Source organism: Carassius carassius, chromosome 25 (genome assembly GCF_963082965.1).
Source record: "Carassius carassius chromosome 25, fCarCar2.1, whole genome shotgun sequence".
In the NCBI taxonomy this organism is placed as follows: domain Eukaryota; kingdom Metazoa; phylum Chordata; class Actinopteri; order Cypriniformes; family Cyprinidae; genus Carassius; species Carassius carassius.
The window spans coordinates 8,958,181-8,976,122 of NC_081779.1; the positions used below are offsets into that span (position 1 = coordinate 8,958,181).

At 35.9% G+C, this 17,942-nt stretch overlaps 1 protein-coding gene across 1 annotated transcript; it reads right to left on the minus strand.

The window, feature by feature from the left end:
- Positions 1-3,369: 3,369 nt before the first annotated feature.
- LOC132104107 (death-associated protein kinase 2-like) lies at positions 3,370-15,001 on the minus strand. Its single transcript, XM_059509334.1, has 12 exons — positions 14,806-15,001; positions 11,295-11,465; positions 10,571-10,792; positions 10,016-10,154; positions 9,430-9,559; positions 6,223-6,271; positions 5,586-5,612; positions 5,063-5,215; positions 4,899-4,944; positions 4,701-4,790; positions 3,948-4,034; positions 3,370-3,787 (listed from the first exon to the last, which is right to left on the minus strand). Exons 2-12 carry the CDS (start codon positions 11,354-11,356, stop codon positions 3,707-3,709), a joined length of 1,086 nt encoding a protein of 361 aa, XP_059365317.1. The 5' UTR covers positions 11,357-11,465; positions 14,806-15,001; the 3' UTR covers positions 3,370-3,706.
- Positions 15,002-17,942: the final 2,941 nt, after the last annotated feature.

A 17,942-nucleotide genomic window follows, 5' to 3' on the forward strand; every position in this document is an offset into this window, starting at 1 on the left:
AAAGCGCTATACAAATAAACTTGAATTGAATTGAATTTATAGGTCAATATAAATAATTGATTTTTTTAATTTATTAAAAATAAATAATAATAACTGTAAAAAAATTAATAAACAATGTAAATAAATAGCCTACAAATATTAAAATGAAGTAGTGTAATATAAATAATATTTATCTAAAAATAATTTTGTATATTTATATGAACACTCATTTAAGAGCATTGCCTATGTATTCTCTAAGGCTATCTATTAACTGCCCAGTGTTTTTTCTCTTTTATATATGTTACACATCCATCTGTCACTTTACCTCATCTTCTGTTAGTATGATCTTTTCTGTGTGAGTTTCACCCCTAACCTCGGTTTTCTCTGGTTCAATCCACTTTGCTCATTCTTTCTTCCTTTTTTTTCTCTCCATGAAATCATGCTTTTAAACAGCATAGGTAAGTAAACCAGCAGGCCCTCAGAAAGGTCTCAGGTAACACAGGGGCCCCATTCTGAACATTTAAAAAGCACTTCCTTCTCCTAATCCTTTACTTCACTCTTAACTGCTGTCATTGTTTACATAATGAATACAGAACCGGTAACGCGCACTCGCACAATTCAGGATGATGAAACATTTTAATACTTTGATTCTTTGGATGATTCTTTGAACTGACCAAAAAAAAAAAAAAAAGTGTAATGCAGGAAATAGCATTTTAGTTAACGTTTATTGATCTTAAGTAATGGCACTTGTTAAAAGATTTAAGAAGTCCTTTTTACATTATTTCATGCCCCAAAGAGTATCAATGAGTGTTCCCACTAGATAAAAACAGGTCATAATAACTTTTAGTAACTTGCCTGTCCGCTGTGATGCTCTGTTTATAGTCTGTCCTGACGTCTTTCTGTCAGTTTCATCCAGACACACGCTCCTCGGTGGTTAGGCTACTTTCTCGTTAGAGACTTTCTTGATGTGTTCATGTCCTCTAAGCGGCGTAGACCAGATGGTTTCCGAAAGGGTGTCAGTCAAGACATTTCCGGACACACTCCGGTGAAGTACATCATCCTCGGCTCGTTCGCCGGGAGCTGCGCGCTCTCTCGCGGCCACGCCCACATCCGTGACGACAACACAGTTCTAGTACTACACTAATGGACATTTAATTTAGACAACACATTCCACATGTATGTGTGTGTGTGTGTGTGTGTGTGTGTGTGAGTGTGTTTAAATGACAATTCGTCTTTGCCAACGTGGTCAAGGAATAATTAATAAAGAAAGACTAGCTATCTATTAATCGGTCAGTCATTGAGTAGGTACTGCACATGTCAAGGTTCGCTGTTTGACTAACTGATCTACATGACTTTTTCAAACATTTGTGGTGCTAGATGATTTTCTTGCCCTGGAAAATCACACCTTTGAAATTCCCTGATATTCCAAGCTTTCTGTGATGTGTTAAAATTTGAACAGACAACATTAAAGGAAAAAACTGCTTTTAATTTACACTAAGCAGTATCAAACAAACCAAGGACACACATTAAAATGAACAAACTGTATAGGAAAAACCACATGCACCAAATTGCTATATTTATACATAACAATGAAAATAGTATCAAATTATATAAAAAAAAAAAAAAAAACAGACACACACTAAATCATTATTTACAAATAGCAAACGAGACACCCAAATACTGCATAAGAAAATTTGATAAGGCAATGACTTATCCAGAAGAAAAACCACTCACTAATCTGACATGCTCCATTTAAAAATATAAATAATAAAAAATGTAAATATCATAAAAAATGGTACTAATACATAAATGCATAAATTTAAAGTTAACAGTGGCCTGATATTACATAATAGATATTACAGGAATTACAACCCTCAGGCAAACGTTACATAACAGAAGACACAGTAACATTCTTGCAAGTCAGGTATAGTATACAATATATATCATGGCAACAATATATAATATTAATTTCACATTACTAGTTCTATAGGCAAGAGGTTAAAATGTTGCTATGTCTGGATAATGGAAGACTTCTCAAACTGAACAGTGATTTTATATATACAAGGAAGACCAGTATTCTTTGAAAAAGACTTATTTAACTCAATAGAGTTTCTTGAGACTCTGACATTAAAGCCAACCATTAGTGTCTAGAATAATTCTAGCAGCATTTCATTAAGCTCAACACTGCACGGCACCATTCAAATACATTTAAAGGCTCTTCACATGAAATCTGTTGCTCAAACTCGATGGGGAAAGCCAATAAGTTGTAAAACTGTTACCCGCTTTACATGTTAAACATGATTTATAACAGCTGTATATATCTGTTCATGTCATAAATGAACACCATCGCTGCTCAGAGATGATCGTACTGAAGATGCATACTAGAACTACTATCAATTCAGCCGTACAGAAAAAAGGCAACTGGTTGAATCTCACAATGTTGTTATAAATAAAGGGAATACGGTTTGGCCTCTGGTAGTTTAATACAGGACAGAACATGTATTAGTCTAGAGCAGGTTTTTGAGAAGATATATATTTTAAGGCACTCAGCCCAAAAGTCCTTTATAATTCTGAAAGCACATTAACCTTTGACCCCGTTTACACCTGGTTTTAAGATCAGTCTAAATTGATTCAATCACATGTTGTTCAGTTCTAAATGAGGTTCAAAATGTTTCATGATTGGTTTACTCAAACCACATTCAGAGGTAGTCAGAAATGCATGTGACCATGTTGCATTTGTAGTGTAAACGTAAAAATGTCTGCCTACTCAGTATATTTCTAAATGATCTTTTGTGCTTTTTAATGTTATTCATTTTAAATTTGAAAATGTTCAAGTGATGTATATCTCAGAGACCTTCCTTTGAACTCCTAATGCAAGCTGCTAACATGTATTTGTGCTAGAGGTTAGTACCAGGTATAAATGGGGCTTTAATATATTAGCATATATGCTATTAAACACTACCATTCAAAAAAGTTTTTAGGGTCAGTAAGATTTTTATCTCCCTAATCTTTCAGCATCCACTCCTCCGGTCTTCAGTGTCACATGATCCTTCAGAAATCATTTGAATATGATGATTTGCTGCTAAGTAAACATCGAACACTGAAAACAGTTATGTGCTTTTTTTGTAAAAAGCATAATGCATTTTTTTTGGATAAATAGAATGTTAAAAAGAATAGAATTTATTCTAAATATATATACATATTTTTTGTAACAATATAAATATCTTTACTGTCACTTTTGATCAATGTAATGCATCCTTGCTGAATAAAAACTATTCCTTTCTTTGAAAGAAAAACATCCCCAAATGTTTGAACAGTAGTGTATATAGCATACATATATCCCACTGAAATAAATCTGAAAATAAAAACACTCTTAGCTTAAGGAAAACGCCTAATCCTCCTCTCCTCAGTAATTCAGGTAGAACACACTCAGTCTGTCAGAGGTAGAACTCTTTGAACATGCTTGCATATTACCATAGAAAAGCACAATGATTGCATGGCCCCATCTTTCTTTCAGATGTAGTCATCCACTGTAACTGGATATGCAGCTGGTGATTGGGCAATTGCATGCACCGAGGTTCAAGGTCTTCGGATGGATGAAGAGATCCTGTTGATTGCGGTCCGTGTCTCCTCCTGTTGGCAGTACGAAGTACTATTGGTCGAATGAGCGCTGCAGTCTCGTTATAGGGAGATACTTGTTTTTTTTGACTCCCTCAACCGGTGAGATTTATGAACTGCTACTAAGACGTCTGCGTAAGAGAGAGGCAGGTTTTGTGCCTGTGTCCTCCTGATCGCTCTCACAGTCTCTCTGATTGAAAAAAACACACCAGAACAAGTAAAGAAGCATTGCATTATTTATAGCAATTAAGCACATTTGCCCTGTAGGCTACTTCTCATTACAGTAATGAGAAAAAATCTTTGCAACAATTAACACGCTTTTAAAATTGTATTTTTCATGAGATTCTTACCAGTTCTTGTTGCTCAGTACCGCTGGTCTTACACAGTAATTGCAGTCGACAAAACCGATTACATGCTGAAACCATGTTAAAGGACATCTGTGTGGTTAGAAAATCAACTAGTTAGTTCATTTTTAATAAATATCACAGCCTACCTGTGCAAAATATTTGTCACAATCCAGACAGAAGGAGAGCAACAAAAAGGCATCATGACAGAGTAATGACTCAGTGTTTCTACTGAACAGCAGGTGTCTCTCTTTTACTCATAGGTCTGTTAGTTTAGAGAAGGGAGTCATCTAAGCCAGCTAAGGTAGTGTTAACAGCCTGTTCAGACACTTAAAGGAACATTTTAATCATTTCTGTTGCTTTTTGTAGAGCCCCTGGTCACTCACAACTAACATTTATGTGAACTTTCCCTTTAAGAGACATGCTACCACTCGCATCACAGCGAATGAAATGCATGCATCATCAAATTATATAAAAACAGCTGTTGATACAATATAAAAAGGTATTGAATGCAGAAACTGATATGACTGATTGACTCATATGACAAATAAAAGCAAAACTAGATTCTGTTCATTAATACTTCAGGAGGGACAGAGAATGACTGAGAGACATGAAAGACAAAGCATGCACGGAGACACACAGGTTGTGACAGAAAAAAGTTGGTCTGTGAGTATCGACACAGTAATCTACACACTCCAGCCAATAGTGAGTTTCTCTGACATTGTTAACAAAACCCACAGCAGTGACACGAACACCAACCTTCCATTTCCTCCTCGCGTTGAACTTCTTAAAGTTCTTCATGTTGATGGAGGAGCGGTTCCTCTTGGCTATTTGAGTTCTATTGAGAGGCTGAAATAGAAATGGATGCGGAAAACAGTGACTAAAATGATCCTGAAGGGAAGGTAAAATGAATCAGAAAATATAATATGAGGAAGCGGGCAAGTTTATGCATTTCACCTTAATCCAGGGGTGAATGAGACACTCTTCTGCTGTCATCCTTTCACTAAATATAAGTGCACAAAAGCAGAATTAAAATATTTAACCCCATAAAATATTCAGATTAGACAGTTAAAGATTAAATTATTCCATTATTATAATATAATAAATACGATTCTTGTCACCTCTGGTCTTTAACTAGCAGTTTCTGGATGAAGTCTTTGGCCATGTTGCTGGTTTGGCTGAAGTGGTGAGGCTCAAACTCGTACTTCATTCCCACAATGTTCCTCAGGGTCTCTTCGTCCGTCTCACCTTGGAACGGTGACAGGCCGCTCAAACTGATGGCATAAATACACATTTTAATGTAGTAAAAAAGTACAAGAAGTAAAAATTGATTATGGCAAACAGAGTTTCCATCAAAATACAACAGTTTCTACAGGTATTATCCCTGAAATATCTCTCTACAATAATCTGGGATGATAGAAAATTCATGACATCATTCTGACATCACTCATCTCAACCCACGGGACCTGACCTATAAACTTAAAAAAGCACATTGCTTGTCAAAGGGAGGCTTTATTTCAGAGGTAATTTATGTCCCAGTTAAAATCTGAATATTTGGAACAGCACTTTGGTTTGCAGACCGATTCTTAAAGGGTTTGACCGTCAGGAGTGTTATAGTATGATTAACAATGGAAAATTACTTACAAAATGTAGGTAATGACACCAATGCTCCTGAAAAACATCACAAGAACATGATTAAACATCATTAATTGACTCTTAAAACCAATGTATAGAGTTCTAAGACATTTAACATGCAATTTTTAATATCATATGAGTATAAACTATAATTCCTCAGGACTACATATTGATATAGAAACTTTATTTATTTAATATATTACTTTATCCAAAGTGAATTTTCACATTTTATCAGTGTTCTCTGGAAATCAAACCCATGACCTTGGCTTCGTTTGTGCCGTGCTGTACTAGCTGGGCTTCAGGAACAAATGAGATGTAAACCGAACAAGCATTATGCTAACATTATGCTAACTAGACTTGAGTTGCTTTCTTTGGCGCAGCAGATGATAGCTACTGCGTTATGTCAAAAGCCAAAATAGTTTGCCTTCTGACAATGTTTCGCACATGACATCCATTTTCAGATGCATATTATGAAGTACAAATACATATACATGCTGAGACAAATGCACTTTAACGAGCACCTGGGGATGTTAAAGGAAGACAAATCAAGTCTGAGCATGACCGAAAACTCCCTTAAGCACTCTAAGACTATATTTCCATGTATGTATGAGTGTTTGTGTTGCTAATTTAATCAGGTAGGACTTACCACATATCTGCTGCTGTACCGAGAGGCTCGAAGTTGATAATCTCAGGGGCTGAAACAGATGGAGAGACACAAATGCTTTATAAAAGTAAAATTGAAAATCTCCAACTCTTCTGTCGGCTCTCATAAATTCTTCAGCATTTTTATCAGCAATTTTATTGCATTAATCAAACGTTTCAAAGAGCTTTGGCCGGACAGTAGCTGACTAACAAACAAACTAGGCATGAAGGCATCACCTGTTAATCTCTAGTTGTTTTGTGACTGAAAACAACTTGTAGGAATAGTAAAAAAAAAAAAAACTTTCATCACTTATTCACCCACATGACTTTTGAACACAAACTGCTTGGTACAACATGAGAGAGAGTACACCAGGAAATGTAAATTTTTCTTTAAAGTGGACAAACCTGTTCAAATGAAAATGCATTTGAAATAACAAAGTGGTGGTGATAGTTTCATTACTGAGGATTTCGGCAGCTAAAACTGGTTCAGCCATAAGTAGGCGTGACTCTGAGTGTTACTGAGATCATCATATGTGATTAGAAAAACACTTAACCTCTAGTTCTTCACAAAGGATGTCCTCATGATAAGTAAAGTGCTAGTCACTTTGAACAAAGGGGTCTGCTAAATATCAAGTAGCATACCGCTTCTGCCTCATGTAGAAATAATACTTGGTTTGTACTGTACCAATATTCACACTTTTCTATGTACAATTACATTTATTCAGCATTTATAGGAAATAAAATGTATTTTTTCAATTATGTAAAGACTATTTATCTCACAACAACTAATAACATTATTATTTTATATTAATTATTATTATCATTTACTATTATGTTATTAAACTATGTATTTATCTAATACATTATTTATTATTTAATATTCATATTATGCATTAAGACTATTTACATCTTACAAAATCTAGTAAAATTATTATTATTGGTATTATTATTATTATTATTTAATAATATATTTACATTTATTTATTTAATACATTGGTTTTAGTTTATAATTCATATTTATTTATATTATGTATATTTTTAATGATTCGACTATTTGTTATTGTGTCCAAAATCAGAATTAAAACTAATTCTGTTTTGCATTTCAGTATTAAAAGTATCCTAGTTGGTATTGGTTGTTAGAAAATAATGCAGTCTCTCTCTAGTCTAGTGAAGTTCACAGTTTCAGGCCACACGGACAAAATATGTGTGCATCTGCATTCTGTAAGAGCTCTGATAAGTGTAGCAGGCCAACCAGATAGTGTGTGTGTGTGTGTGTGTGTGAGTGTGTGAGTGTGTGTGTGTGTGTGTGTCTGTCCCATTTCAGTATTTTTCCTTTAGGTTACTCAGTGATGTATGACTCAAAGACATTTCTGCTGTACATCAGCAGTGACATCACATATTTGATCTAACAGTAGTTATTTCTGTTCCTGTCCACTCAATTTTCAGCTGAACTTAAAGAGCTCTGCCATGTCATTTGAACTCAGTCTCCATGGAGACCGCTAGAAATAAAAATTGTGCATATTGCTAAAGGTAGGAACATAATGCATGCAGAGACTAAAGCATGTGTAGAGTCAAACACACACTGGAGCAGATGCAAACTCAATATGTGCACACGCTTCACAAAACCTACAGGTACATAAATGCAAACACACACACTCAGCTGTTGACACATGTATTGTTAGCTGCTTAAATAATAACAAAACCAGTTTAACAGCACAGAAATCTCTATCACCCCCTTAAGTACAGAGGTTTGTTACCACCACATATTAATGTTAAGAATACAATACCTTCAGTAAGATTTAAAAAAATTTAAGAAATTATTACTTTTATTCAGCAAGGATGCATAATCATATGTGACCTGTGCTGGCAAAATGAGTCAAAATGAGCTAATTTTATGTTCACATTCTCCATTAAAATGCCTTCAGAGTGATGTATGATTTGTTGGAATCAGACAAAAAAAGACTGAGCTACACCCGTTTGTTGTCAATGGAGTCATCAAGTCAATTTTAAGAAAAATCTAGTTAAATAGGTTTTCTGAAGGTTCCAAAGCAAAATCACCCGCAACGTTACATCCTTTCCTCCAGTTCTTTTCTTAATAATAATTACTATATAAATAATCACAATATGCCTATTTTTTATGTTATCTTTGTTATTATAAATAACAACAGATGCCAAAAAACAACAATAGAGCAAATATAAGAAAGAAACAAATAATGCATTACCTTTTTGATTTTACATATAAGCATTCAAGTTAGAAAAACAAATAATCAAATGTAAAAATCCCTTTAGTCTGTCTAGTACAAATAACTTGATTATTCAAACTACAAAAGCAGTTTACTCAAGAGCAACAAGTGATTCCCTTTCCTTATATTGTTCGATTAACATTAAAGAGACAGAGGCCTATATATGAAGACCTACTGTAATGCATGGATCGAATATAATGTTACACATCAGATGTTTTTCCCCAACGGTTCCCCAAATGTTCACTTAAGACATAACAGTTTATGTTTGCATGAATACTTAAAGACTGTAATTCTGTGTACTGTATATTTATCGGGATCGCGCGCAATCGGAGGCGTCTTTGTGCGCACGCTTCGGTTGACAGTTGTGAAAACCTCAAAATCGACATATTTCACTTTTGCCTGTAGCTCATAAAATTAGCCCGTGTGCATTATGACTCGGCACAAGTCACATAGTCACAAAACTATATGAAATACATGCTGTTCTTTTGAACTTTTTACTCATCTTAGAATCCTGAAAAAAATGTGTCACAGTTTACACAAAAAAATATAGAGCAGCACAACTGTTTCTAACATTGTTAATAAAAAATAAAATAAAATCTTGAGCAGCAAATAAACATATTATAATGATTTCTAAAGGAACATGTGACACTAAAGAGTAATTATGCTGAAAATTCAGTGTGGCCATCACAGGAATAATATCCTTTTATTTATTATATTATAATATATTTAAATAGAAATACTTTAAAATGCAATAATATTTCACAATATTACAGATTTTACTGTATTTTGGATCAAATAAATGTAGCCTTGGTTGAGCAAAAAAAACTAAAAAGTTTTTCTTTTTAAATTCCGACCTCAACAGTAGTGCATATCTCATGCTTGTGGTATTGGACAAGCATTCAGGTCTGCACAGTGTAGGTTTATGGCCTTTTCACTTGAACCCAAACCACATAGACTGAACCACTCACCGATATACTGAGGGGTTCCACCTAAACTCTTATACTCTTCTCCTGGAGTAAAGCGATAAGCCATGCCGAAATCAATGATCTTGATGTCTGGATGGGGAGCGTGTTTGTCAGACAACATGATATTTTCTGGCTGAAGAACAAGAAGGAAGAAAAGAACATGTCTTTTGCCATATACACAAGAAGGTTACTGATTTTTATTGTAAATTATACGTTTAGTTTATTGGGTTGTACATTTTTTAAACTCATGTTGAAATTCATCCAACCCAAACCAAGTTCTTTTTAAAATATAGTGGATTTAGAGCATTTCCACAAAGTGAACACAATCAAGATATTTGTCCTTTTTTCTGAATAAATACTGTTGTGTTCGAAGTGTAAAATTCATTTTGGTCCGAGGTGACAGCTTGGGTGAGAAAGGTACACCCAAAGGTCTGCTTCCTCACTCAAATCTTTATAGGAAGTGACATGCTTGCTACAAAGAGTTAAAATTAACTTTCGAAGGTCATTTGAAACTGTTCATGTGGTTAATTGGTTTGCTGTTCTGACTTATTTAGATGGAGGCTAGCAGAAAGATGGGCTTCCTTCCTACCTTCAGGTCGAAATGGGCAACATTTTTTTGGTGCATGTAGCGGACACCTTCCAGAATCTGCTTCATGAACTCAATGGCTTCCGTCTCTGTGAGGTTCTCTTTCTCAGCGATGAAATCAAAGAGTTCGCCACCCTTTATGCTAGATAAGATCAACAAGAAAGAAGAATGAATCAAAGAACAAAGAAATACTATTATTCTCATGTAATGCAAACATTTGTATTATTATTAAATATAGTATTTAAATTGTAAAGTGCAACTGTAATTCAGTTTAATTTTCAGTTCAACTTTCCATATTTCTTTCTGCATTATGATGATGTGAATTTGTGGGAGACGTGGTTCATTTTCATGAAATAAAGGTTCATAAAAAAGAGGCCCTAAAATATATATTTTATTCATGCAGATTTTTTTTACTTTTTATTTTTAGGTGATATTAAATCATAACTTTCTGTTGTTTTCTATATAGAATCTTCCTCCTCTCTCTATCTATCACCTTCATTCAGGTGTGTTTCCTCCAAGGTTTTTTTTTTAATCTCAAAAAAACAAACACATACTTACAGCTCAACGATGAGAACCACCTCTGACCTGCTCTCGAAAACATCTTTGAGAGCCAGGATGTTTTGATGCTGAAGGCTCTGTAGGACCTCCACCTCCTTCTCCACACTCTTCCTCTCCAGGCCCAACCTGCTTCCTGCACCTTTCTTCAGCTTCAGGAATTTCCCTGCCCACAGAACACCAGTGGCCCGTTCACGCACCTCACACACCTGTCCAAAGTGACCACTAGAACGACAACAGACAGAATAAATAGAGATAAGAACTCTCTTATGCTAAGCTAATCTGATTAAAAAATACAATAAAAATGTGAAATTATTACAATGTAAAACTTGTATTTTATCTTTTTTTAAGTATATATTTTAAAATGTAATTTATTATGTATTATGTAATTATTTACAGCATCATTACTGACACATGATCCTTTAGAAATCATTCTTATATGCTGATTTGTTTCTCAATAAATATTTTATTATGATCAATCTTGAAAACAACTTTGCTGCTTTTCTTCCAGGATTCTTCACTGAACCGAAAGTTCAAAAGAACGATATTTATTTGAAAGACATTTTTCTGTTAATGGATCAATGCTGAATAAAAGTATACATTTCTTTTTTTATTATTCTTAATTACTTTTGAACAGTAGTACATACCATGGTACCTTCATCTGATCAATTTTTTTTCTCCAGGAAAGATAATAAAAGAGAAATTAAATAGATGTGCATCTCTTTACCTTCCCAAAACGCTTCCAATCTCATAAAGATCTTCAACATTATCCAGCTTGAAGACAGCCATGCTGCTGTCTCTCTCTCTGTCTCTTCGGTGTCCTCTGTCCGTAAATGTTCAAAGGAAAGCTATGGGCTACTGTATAGTGCTCATACTGGGGTAAGTATTAGGTCCACACCTAAAAACCACAGGAAGTTGTAAGTGGCCTATTTCAGTTGAACAGAACTCCAAACAAACAGAAAGCATTTCTATAAGAAGTTAACTAAACTTGCACAATCATTTATTAAGTAAGCATTTTATGACTTTAACTGCTCTGGCAGCCTTTAAAGGTGTGACAGCACAACCATACTAGCTGGGAACAGAAAGAAGAGATATAAGGAAATAATTTACGAGACCCCAGAGGGTCTGATAAACCAGAATTACACACAAGAAAAAATGTTGGACTAAATGCTTTAGCAATTCGAACATACGTAAACAAGACAGTCCTTTAAACTTCAGCCAAGTGTGGACAAACCAATAGGCCACAATGTGCAGCACAGAGCATGAACACAGTGCTGCCAAGACCTCAGTTACCCTTCCATGATTATATTAATGCATTATTAAATAAAGAGCCAATTCCCCACATTGAGTTGTGGTGTAATTGGATTTCAGTGGCTAACACAATTTGTCACCAGGGGATGAAGAAATGAGACATTGAATGAGGAGGTGTTGGGAGGAAAAAGATTATTTGTGGAGTGACAAAACAAACAAGGTCTTGTTTTAGCATGTCTATCCATCTGCCTGTCTACCAATATAATCGATCATTTATCCATTTCAGAGGAGAACATTTGAGCTATAAGTATAAATGGTGTGATACTGGAGGTGGATTATTTCACAATACATTGCAATTGATATAAATAATGTAAAATTGCTGTGAATGTGGAAAATATGGCATTGAGAGCAACTGCAAATGGCAGTTCTAATTTGAAAGCCGGACAAATCTGTTGCATTTGAAGGTGAACCGACACTAATTCTAACACTTAAGTGCACAAGTAGACTCTCTCTCAAAGACTGCTGAGAGAAGCAAGGCTATTATTATTTATTATATATATATAAAAAACCTCCAGATCTGAAGCAAACTTCACTTTTGACAACCAACCAGATCACACTAGCAACAAAAATCCTAGAAATGCCCTAACAAGCCAGAAAACCCTTGTTATCGTAAAGCAAAGCCCTGGCAACAGCAATCAAGAACATTCTAACAATGCCCTAGCAACCAGATGGAAAACCCTGGCAATCACCTAGCAATGTCCTAGCAATCAGAACATCCTAGCAATCACCCATAAATGCCCTTGCAAACACACACTACATTACAACCACCCAGAATACCCTAGCAATGATATAACCACACCAGCAAGAGGCTGTCTAGCATTGTGGCTGTTAGTTTCACACAGAAACAAACCAAACACATTTTCTTTTTAGAAAAAGTACTTAAAAGTATTAAAGTGTTTGATCAAAGTCTAACGGTGTCTGGAACACCCAGTCAGCCAATCAGAGCTCAGTGCTAGAAGCTGAAAGAGCAAAAAAAACAAGCAAGAGAGTGTCTTTGGAAAGAAAACGTTATTTTACATAACACACATCTAGAAGACAAGCGCTATAGACAGATGCAATCACACTACACAATGTTCTTAAATCCATCTGCATTGCTCTGTGATGATAAAGGCAACAGCCTATATTTCAGTGTGCCAAACTGAAGTTTAAAGGGCACACTGGACATTCAAAGTGTTTGTACATCAGTTGCGTTGTTTAAAGTGCACATCAGCTGTGTTTAGGGGAACGGAATAGCTTTTCCAAAATATTACACCACCCATCTCACTTCAGCTTCCTACAGTAAAATACCAGGAAAAAAGCCAAAGAGCAGAACAATAGCCTTCATTGCACAACAAATACTCCTCTTTTGCTTCATTGGAGCAACACTCACTCGGCTGTGTCAAATTACTCACTCATTTCCAGTAAAACTGTGCTCATAAATTAGTCTCAGCTCGTGTTGTCATTTTTCCATCATTACTGCATTTAGCAACATTTTAGCTTAAAAGGTACATACACTATAAGGATAGAGCTTATCTTCCATCACATTATGTTAGCTACTTTATTTTGTCAAATGTGTGCTTACGCCTGCATGTTCAAGTGAGTGGATTCTGAGATTTGAGCATGAACTTGCTTTCATTCCCTTCTATACAAGATCAAAGAAAGAACTTGAAGAGCAATTCCAAAGCCTGAAAACTTCCTGCTGTATCGAAGATCACATCTGCAACCATAAAATGCCCAAAATAATGACCACATCCTTGATTTTGGTCTTAGAGCTACAAATATTTGTATGACATTATTTTTTCTAGTTCAAGCTTCCAAGCAACCCACCACAAGCAAATATAACTTTGAACCCAAAATAACTTTAAGTTAGGATGACTGAGTCATGTTAAAATACAGTTTTGACTTGTGTGAAAGCAGTTAACTAGATGTTATCATATGAATCACACAGGATACCTGACATTTTATCTTACAATCGGACAAAATTATGCAATCAGTAATGCCTTTCAGCTTTCATTTCTTTCTTTTTTTTTTTTTTGAAAAACCCTAAATCCAGAAGAAATATCCGGTGTAAATGTAGAAGTCGTGGCCTAGTCGTTAGAGAGTTTGACTCCTAACCCTAGGGTTGTGGGTTCGAATCTCTGGCCGGCAATACCACGACTTCGGTGCCCTTGAGCAAGGCATCGAACCCCCAACTGCTCCCCGGTGCTGCAGCATAAATGGCTGCCCACTGCTCTGCAGCATAAATGGCTGCCCACTGCTCTGTGTGTGTGCACTTTGGATGGGTTAAATGCGGAGCACGAATTCTGAGTATGAATGTCACGTAATTTTTGTGGTTTGTTAGCCAGACCCAGGTAGTAAGTTAGATCTAGGTAATAACCACTTATATTTGACTAACTATCTATAACCTAATTATGCAACAATCTGTATTACTTGGTTAATTTATTTTAAACAACGTAATAAAGTCATTGGCAGTTTTGAAACTCACACAGGGTTTTCAACAGTCTTGACAAATCTTGAAAGATAATGTCAATGGAAGAAAAATAACGTTTAAACTGCAGCTTTTGGTTCTGACAATGACAGAAAATCCCGCATGCGATGAAACGAAATCACATAATTATGTGATATACCCAAATCAAACATCTCCCATCGGATTTGCGCAGAACACGTCAAGGAGACCTGCGTGTGGAAACTTGTTGGTGTTTCATTCTCGCGCGTCGTGTCTGTTCTAGATTCCACTGCAAGTGTTTCGTAGCTACGCACCTAGGAAGCCCCAAAGCGTCACGATCGCGATGCAACCATTCCCTTGTATTAGTAACTTATTTTAGTAACATGCACTGCTACATATGTTCAAGTTTTATTATCACGTATCTCCCTGCTTTCATATAGAAGAGCCTGTTCAGTGTCAAATCCCCTGTAACCTGAAGAATCGGTTGAATTATGGGACGTACCTGGCATAGATCAGTCAAGAAGCCGTTTCGTGTCTGTCTGACGGACAGTATTTCCTCCGTAGATCCTCTTGCTGCGGACGCGCTAGTACAGAAATGAGGAAACGCTCATGTTGACCATGTCAGTGCAGTGCATGTGGCAAGCCGTTTTAACACTACGCCTCTATACACCAGTGGTTTTCAAACCGGTTCTACAAGCACCCCTAGCACCTCACATTTCGTTTGTCTCACTAGGCTATATCTGACACACCCATTTCAGGTCTTGCAGTCTCCAGCCGATGAGTGAATAGGGTGTGATAGATGAGGGTGACGCAGAAACTGTGCATGGGGGTGCTTGAAGGACTGGTTTGAAAACCACAGATCTACACTAACACTTTTTGTAACTTCTTAAAATTTCTAGTAAGCAATCCATCCTACTAAAACAACTACTACTATATAGCTATTCCAATCATATGTGGAACTCAGATACCAACTAATCACATTTATGTCACAGCATTATGTATTTTGATTGCAGCTGGCACTTATTCCAATTAAACTAGTAGTAACTATACATTAAGTAGTAGCTAGAGCAGTTGGGAAAGATATGTGTGTCTATAAAGTACCAGTATGCTACTCAATAAACCTGAATAGATGATGGTAAATATTTAGTTATACTAAATAATAATTTGTAGTAATTAATACTAGTAAAAACTGGAATGGCTTTCAGAAATTGAAATAGTCTATATACTAGTTGCACAAGAATATCTGAACCACAGTGCTTCCATTTAAAGGAGTCTTATAATGCGATTTCCATTTTTCCTTTCTCTTTGGAGTGTTACAAGCTTTTGGTGCATAAAGAAGATCTGTAAAGTTGCAAAGACTTAAGCGTAGAATCCAACGAGAGACCCTGCATCTCAGTGTTCATACTATCCATACTAAATAAGTGTGTCCCAAAGCATAGTATGCTGAAAAGAGTATGCCAAAAGTTCCCACATGGTCTACTATTTCAAGTTGATTTTTGAAGTGTGGATCTGTGCACACTCTAAAGGCTAAAATTGCCCACAATCCATTGCGCTTTGGCGAAGGATTCGGTCCAGAACTACAAACACAAATAAAATGCGTTAGAAAAACTACAAATGTGGCGGATGCGCGCGATCGACGGTTAGGTAGAGAGGTTTACAAAAAGTTTTTGAAAAAAAAGGGTTTGAGTTACTAATAATCAACATTTAACCTGGTAAAAATATTTATTGTTATCCATGTTATATTTCATTTGCAACAGCAATGTGAACTTTTATAAACATCCATTTGGTCGTTAACTTTTAAATGCATCGTTATGCAGAAAATATAAGCAGAGTTCTCTGCATTAAAGACCTGCGACTGGCAGATCAGAGTGACAGAGTGGTCGTTTAAAGATGCAATTGTGTGACGTGATAGTATGTCCCAAATCTTGCCTACTCTTCTTCTACACACTCAAAAGTGTGTACATTTTTATCACCAAAAGAGTACATACTTTAAGGGCCTAGTATAAGTATGAACATTGAGATGCAGTGATATTCTATATGAAAACGGTAAGAGTCAACAACTCCTACCAGAAATGGCTCGTCACAATATGATGTTTTATTAACAAGTTTCGGGAGGAGCACAACCAGATAATCAGTCTGGCCCAGCTGGAGCTCGTCAGGTAATCACCTTAACAAGCACAATAGGGGTATATATACAGGCAATTTACCTCTCTTCCATGACAGTTTTCCAGCATCCTGCCTCCACCACAACACCCCACCTTTTAATCTAATTTCATCCCATTCTTTGGATGGGGCTTCTCTGGGTTTGGGCTCTATCCTGAGCTCGGAGACCTCCCTCCAGACAGCACGCCAAATATGCTACTAATTGCTCTACCATATTATATGTTAATGCTAACTCGTGAAGTGGAAAGATTTGCATAACACCGCCCAAATGTTCACACAAAGAAAGAAGGCGTGACTTTCATTCTTGCTATTTCCATGTTGTGGAGACTCTGTGTGTATCCTTATGAAAGCGAAGCTACTTTGTTTGGCCGTCCAAAAGAGGACCCAACTAGAAATCAGTGGTTAAGTTGTATTTACAACACTGTTCCAGAACAAATATTCAGATGTGTGCAGTGCATTTCATGGAGGATAAGGACTGTTGCCTGAACCAATCCTATACAATGCTTCCGTGCAGGGCTGGCCCAGGCTCTGTTAATTTCAGATTTTAGACCCCCATAACATAACATATAACATAACATAACATAACATAACATAACATAACATAACATAACATAACATAACATAACATAACATAACATAACATAACATAACTACTGATAAGTATTAACATAAATAAGTAGTAAATAATTTGTGATAATAAATAAATGGAGATGTGGAAGCTCCTTGTTGGTATCTTATGAGTGAATCTGTTAAAATAGCCTATTAAAGAGACCAGATTCAAGCTGTTCCTACAATTTGTGTAACAGGTGAAATGAGTGGGACTCAAACCCAGGTCCCCAGCATGGGAGGCGGACGCACGAACAAGAAGGCTAAAGTCACTTGTGCGTTCTTTGAAATCGGGGAGTAAGGTTTACCTGTACAGCACCTACACACTGGCCTCCGTTACATATGCGTCACCATGATTTTGCCAAGTAAAACATGTTCCTGGATCAACATTATTGTACAATAATATAGACTTAACCCAATCCCTACCCCTAAACCTAACTATACCCATAATTTATTCCTAGAATCAGTGGGAAATGATAGCTGATTAACAAGGGTGTAGAAGCACCTAACCCTGATTGTAAGCCTAAAACAGATATTTCCTGAAAAGTTATGTCTCTATTCTGATTGGTTGATTGGAATGTTGTTCCAGGATCAACAAGGATGTTGATCCAGGAACGTGTTGTACTTGGTGAAATCACGCTCACCGCCTACAGTGAGAGAAATATCAGCGATATGAAATGCCTAAAAAAAATGACATACTTAAACTGAATTATTTAATTTTATGAATGCTAGATTATGGAAATTTAGACACTTTTGGTGAATTAAAAGCAAGCAGTAATGTAACTGAAATTATAAAACATTACAGAAGCTTACATTTATTGTAAAAAAAAATAATAATAATAAAGTAAAATTAAATAAGTAGTTAACTCA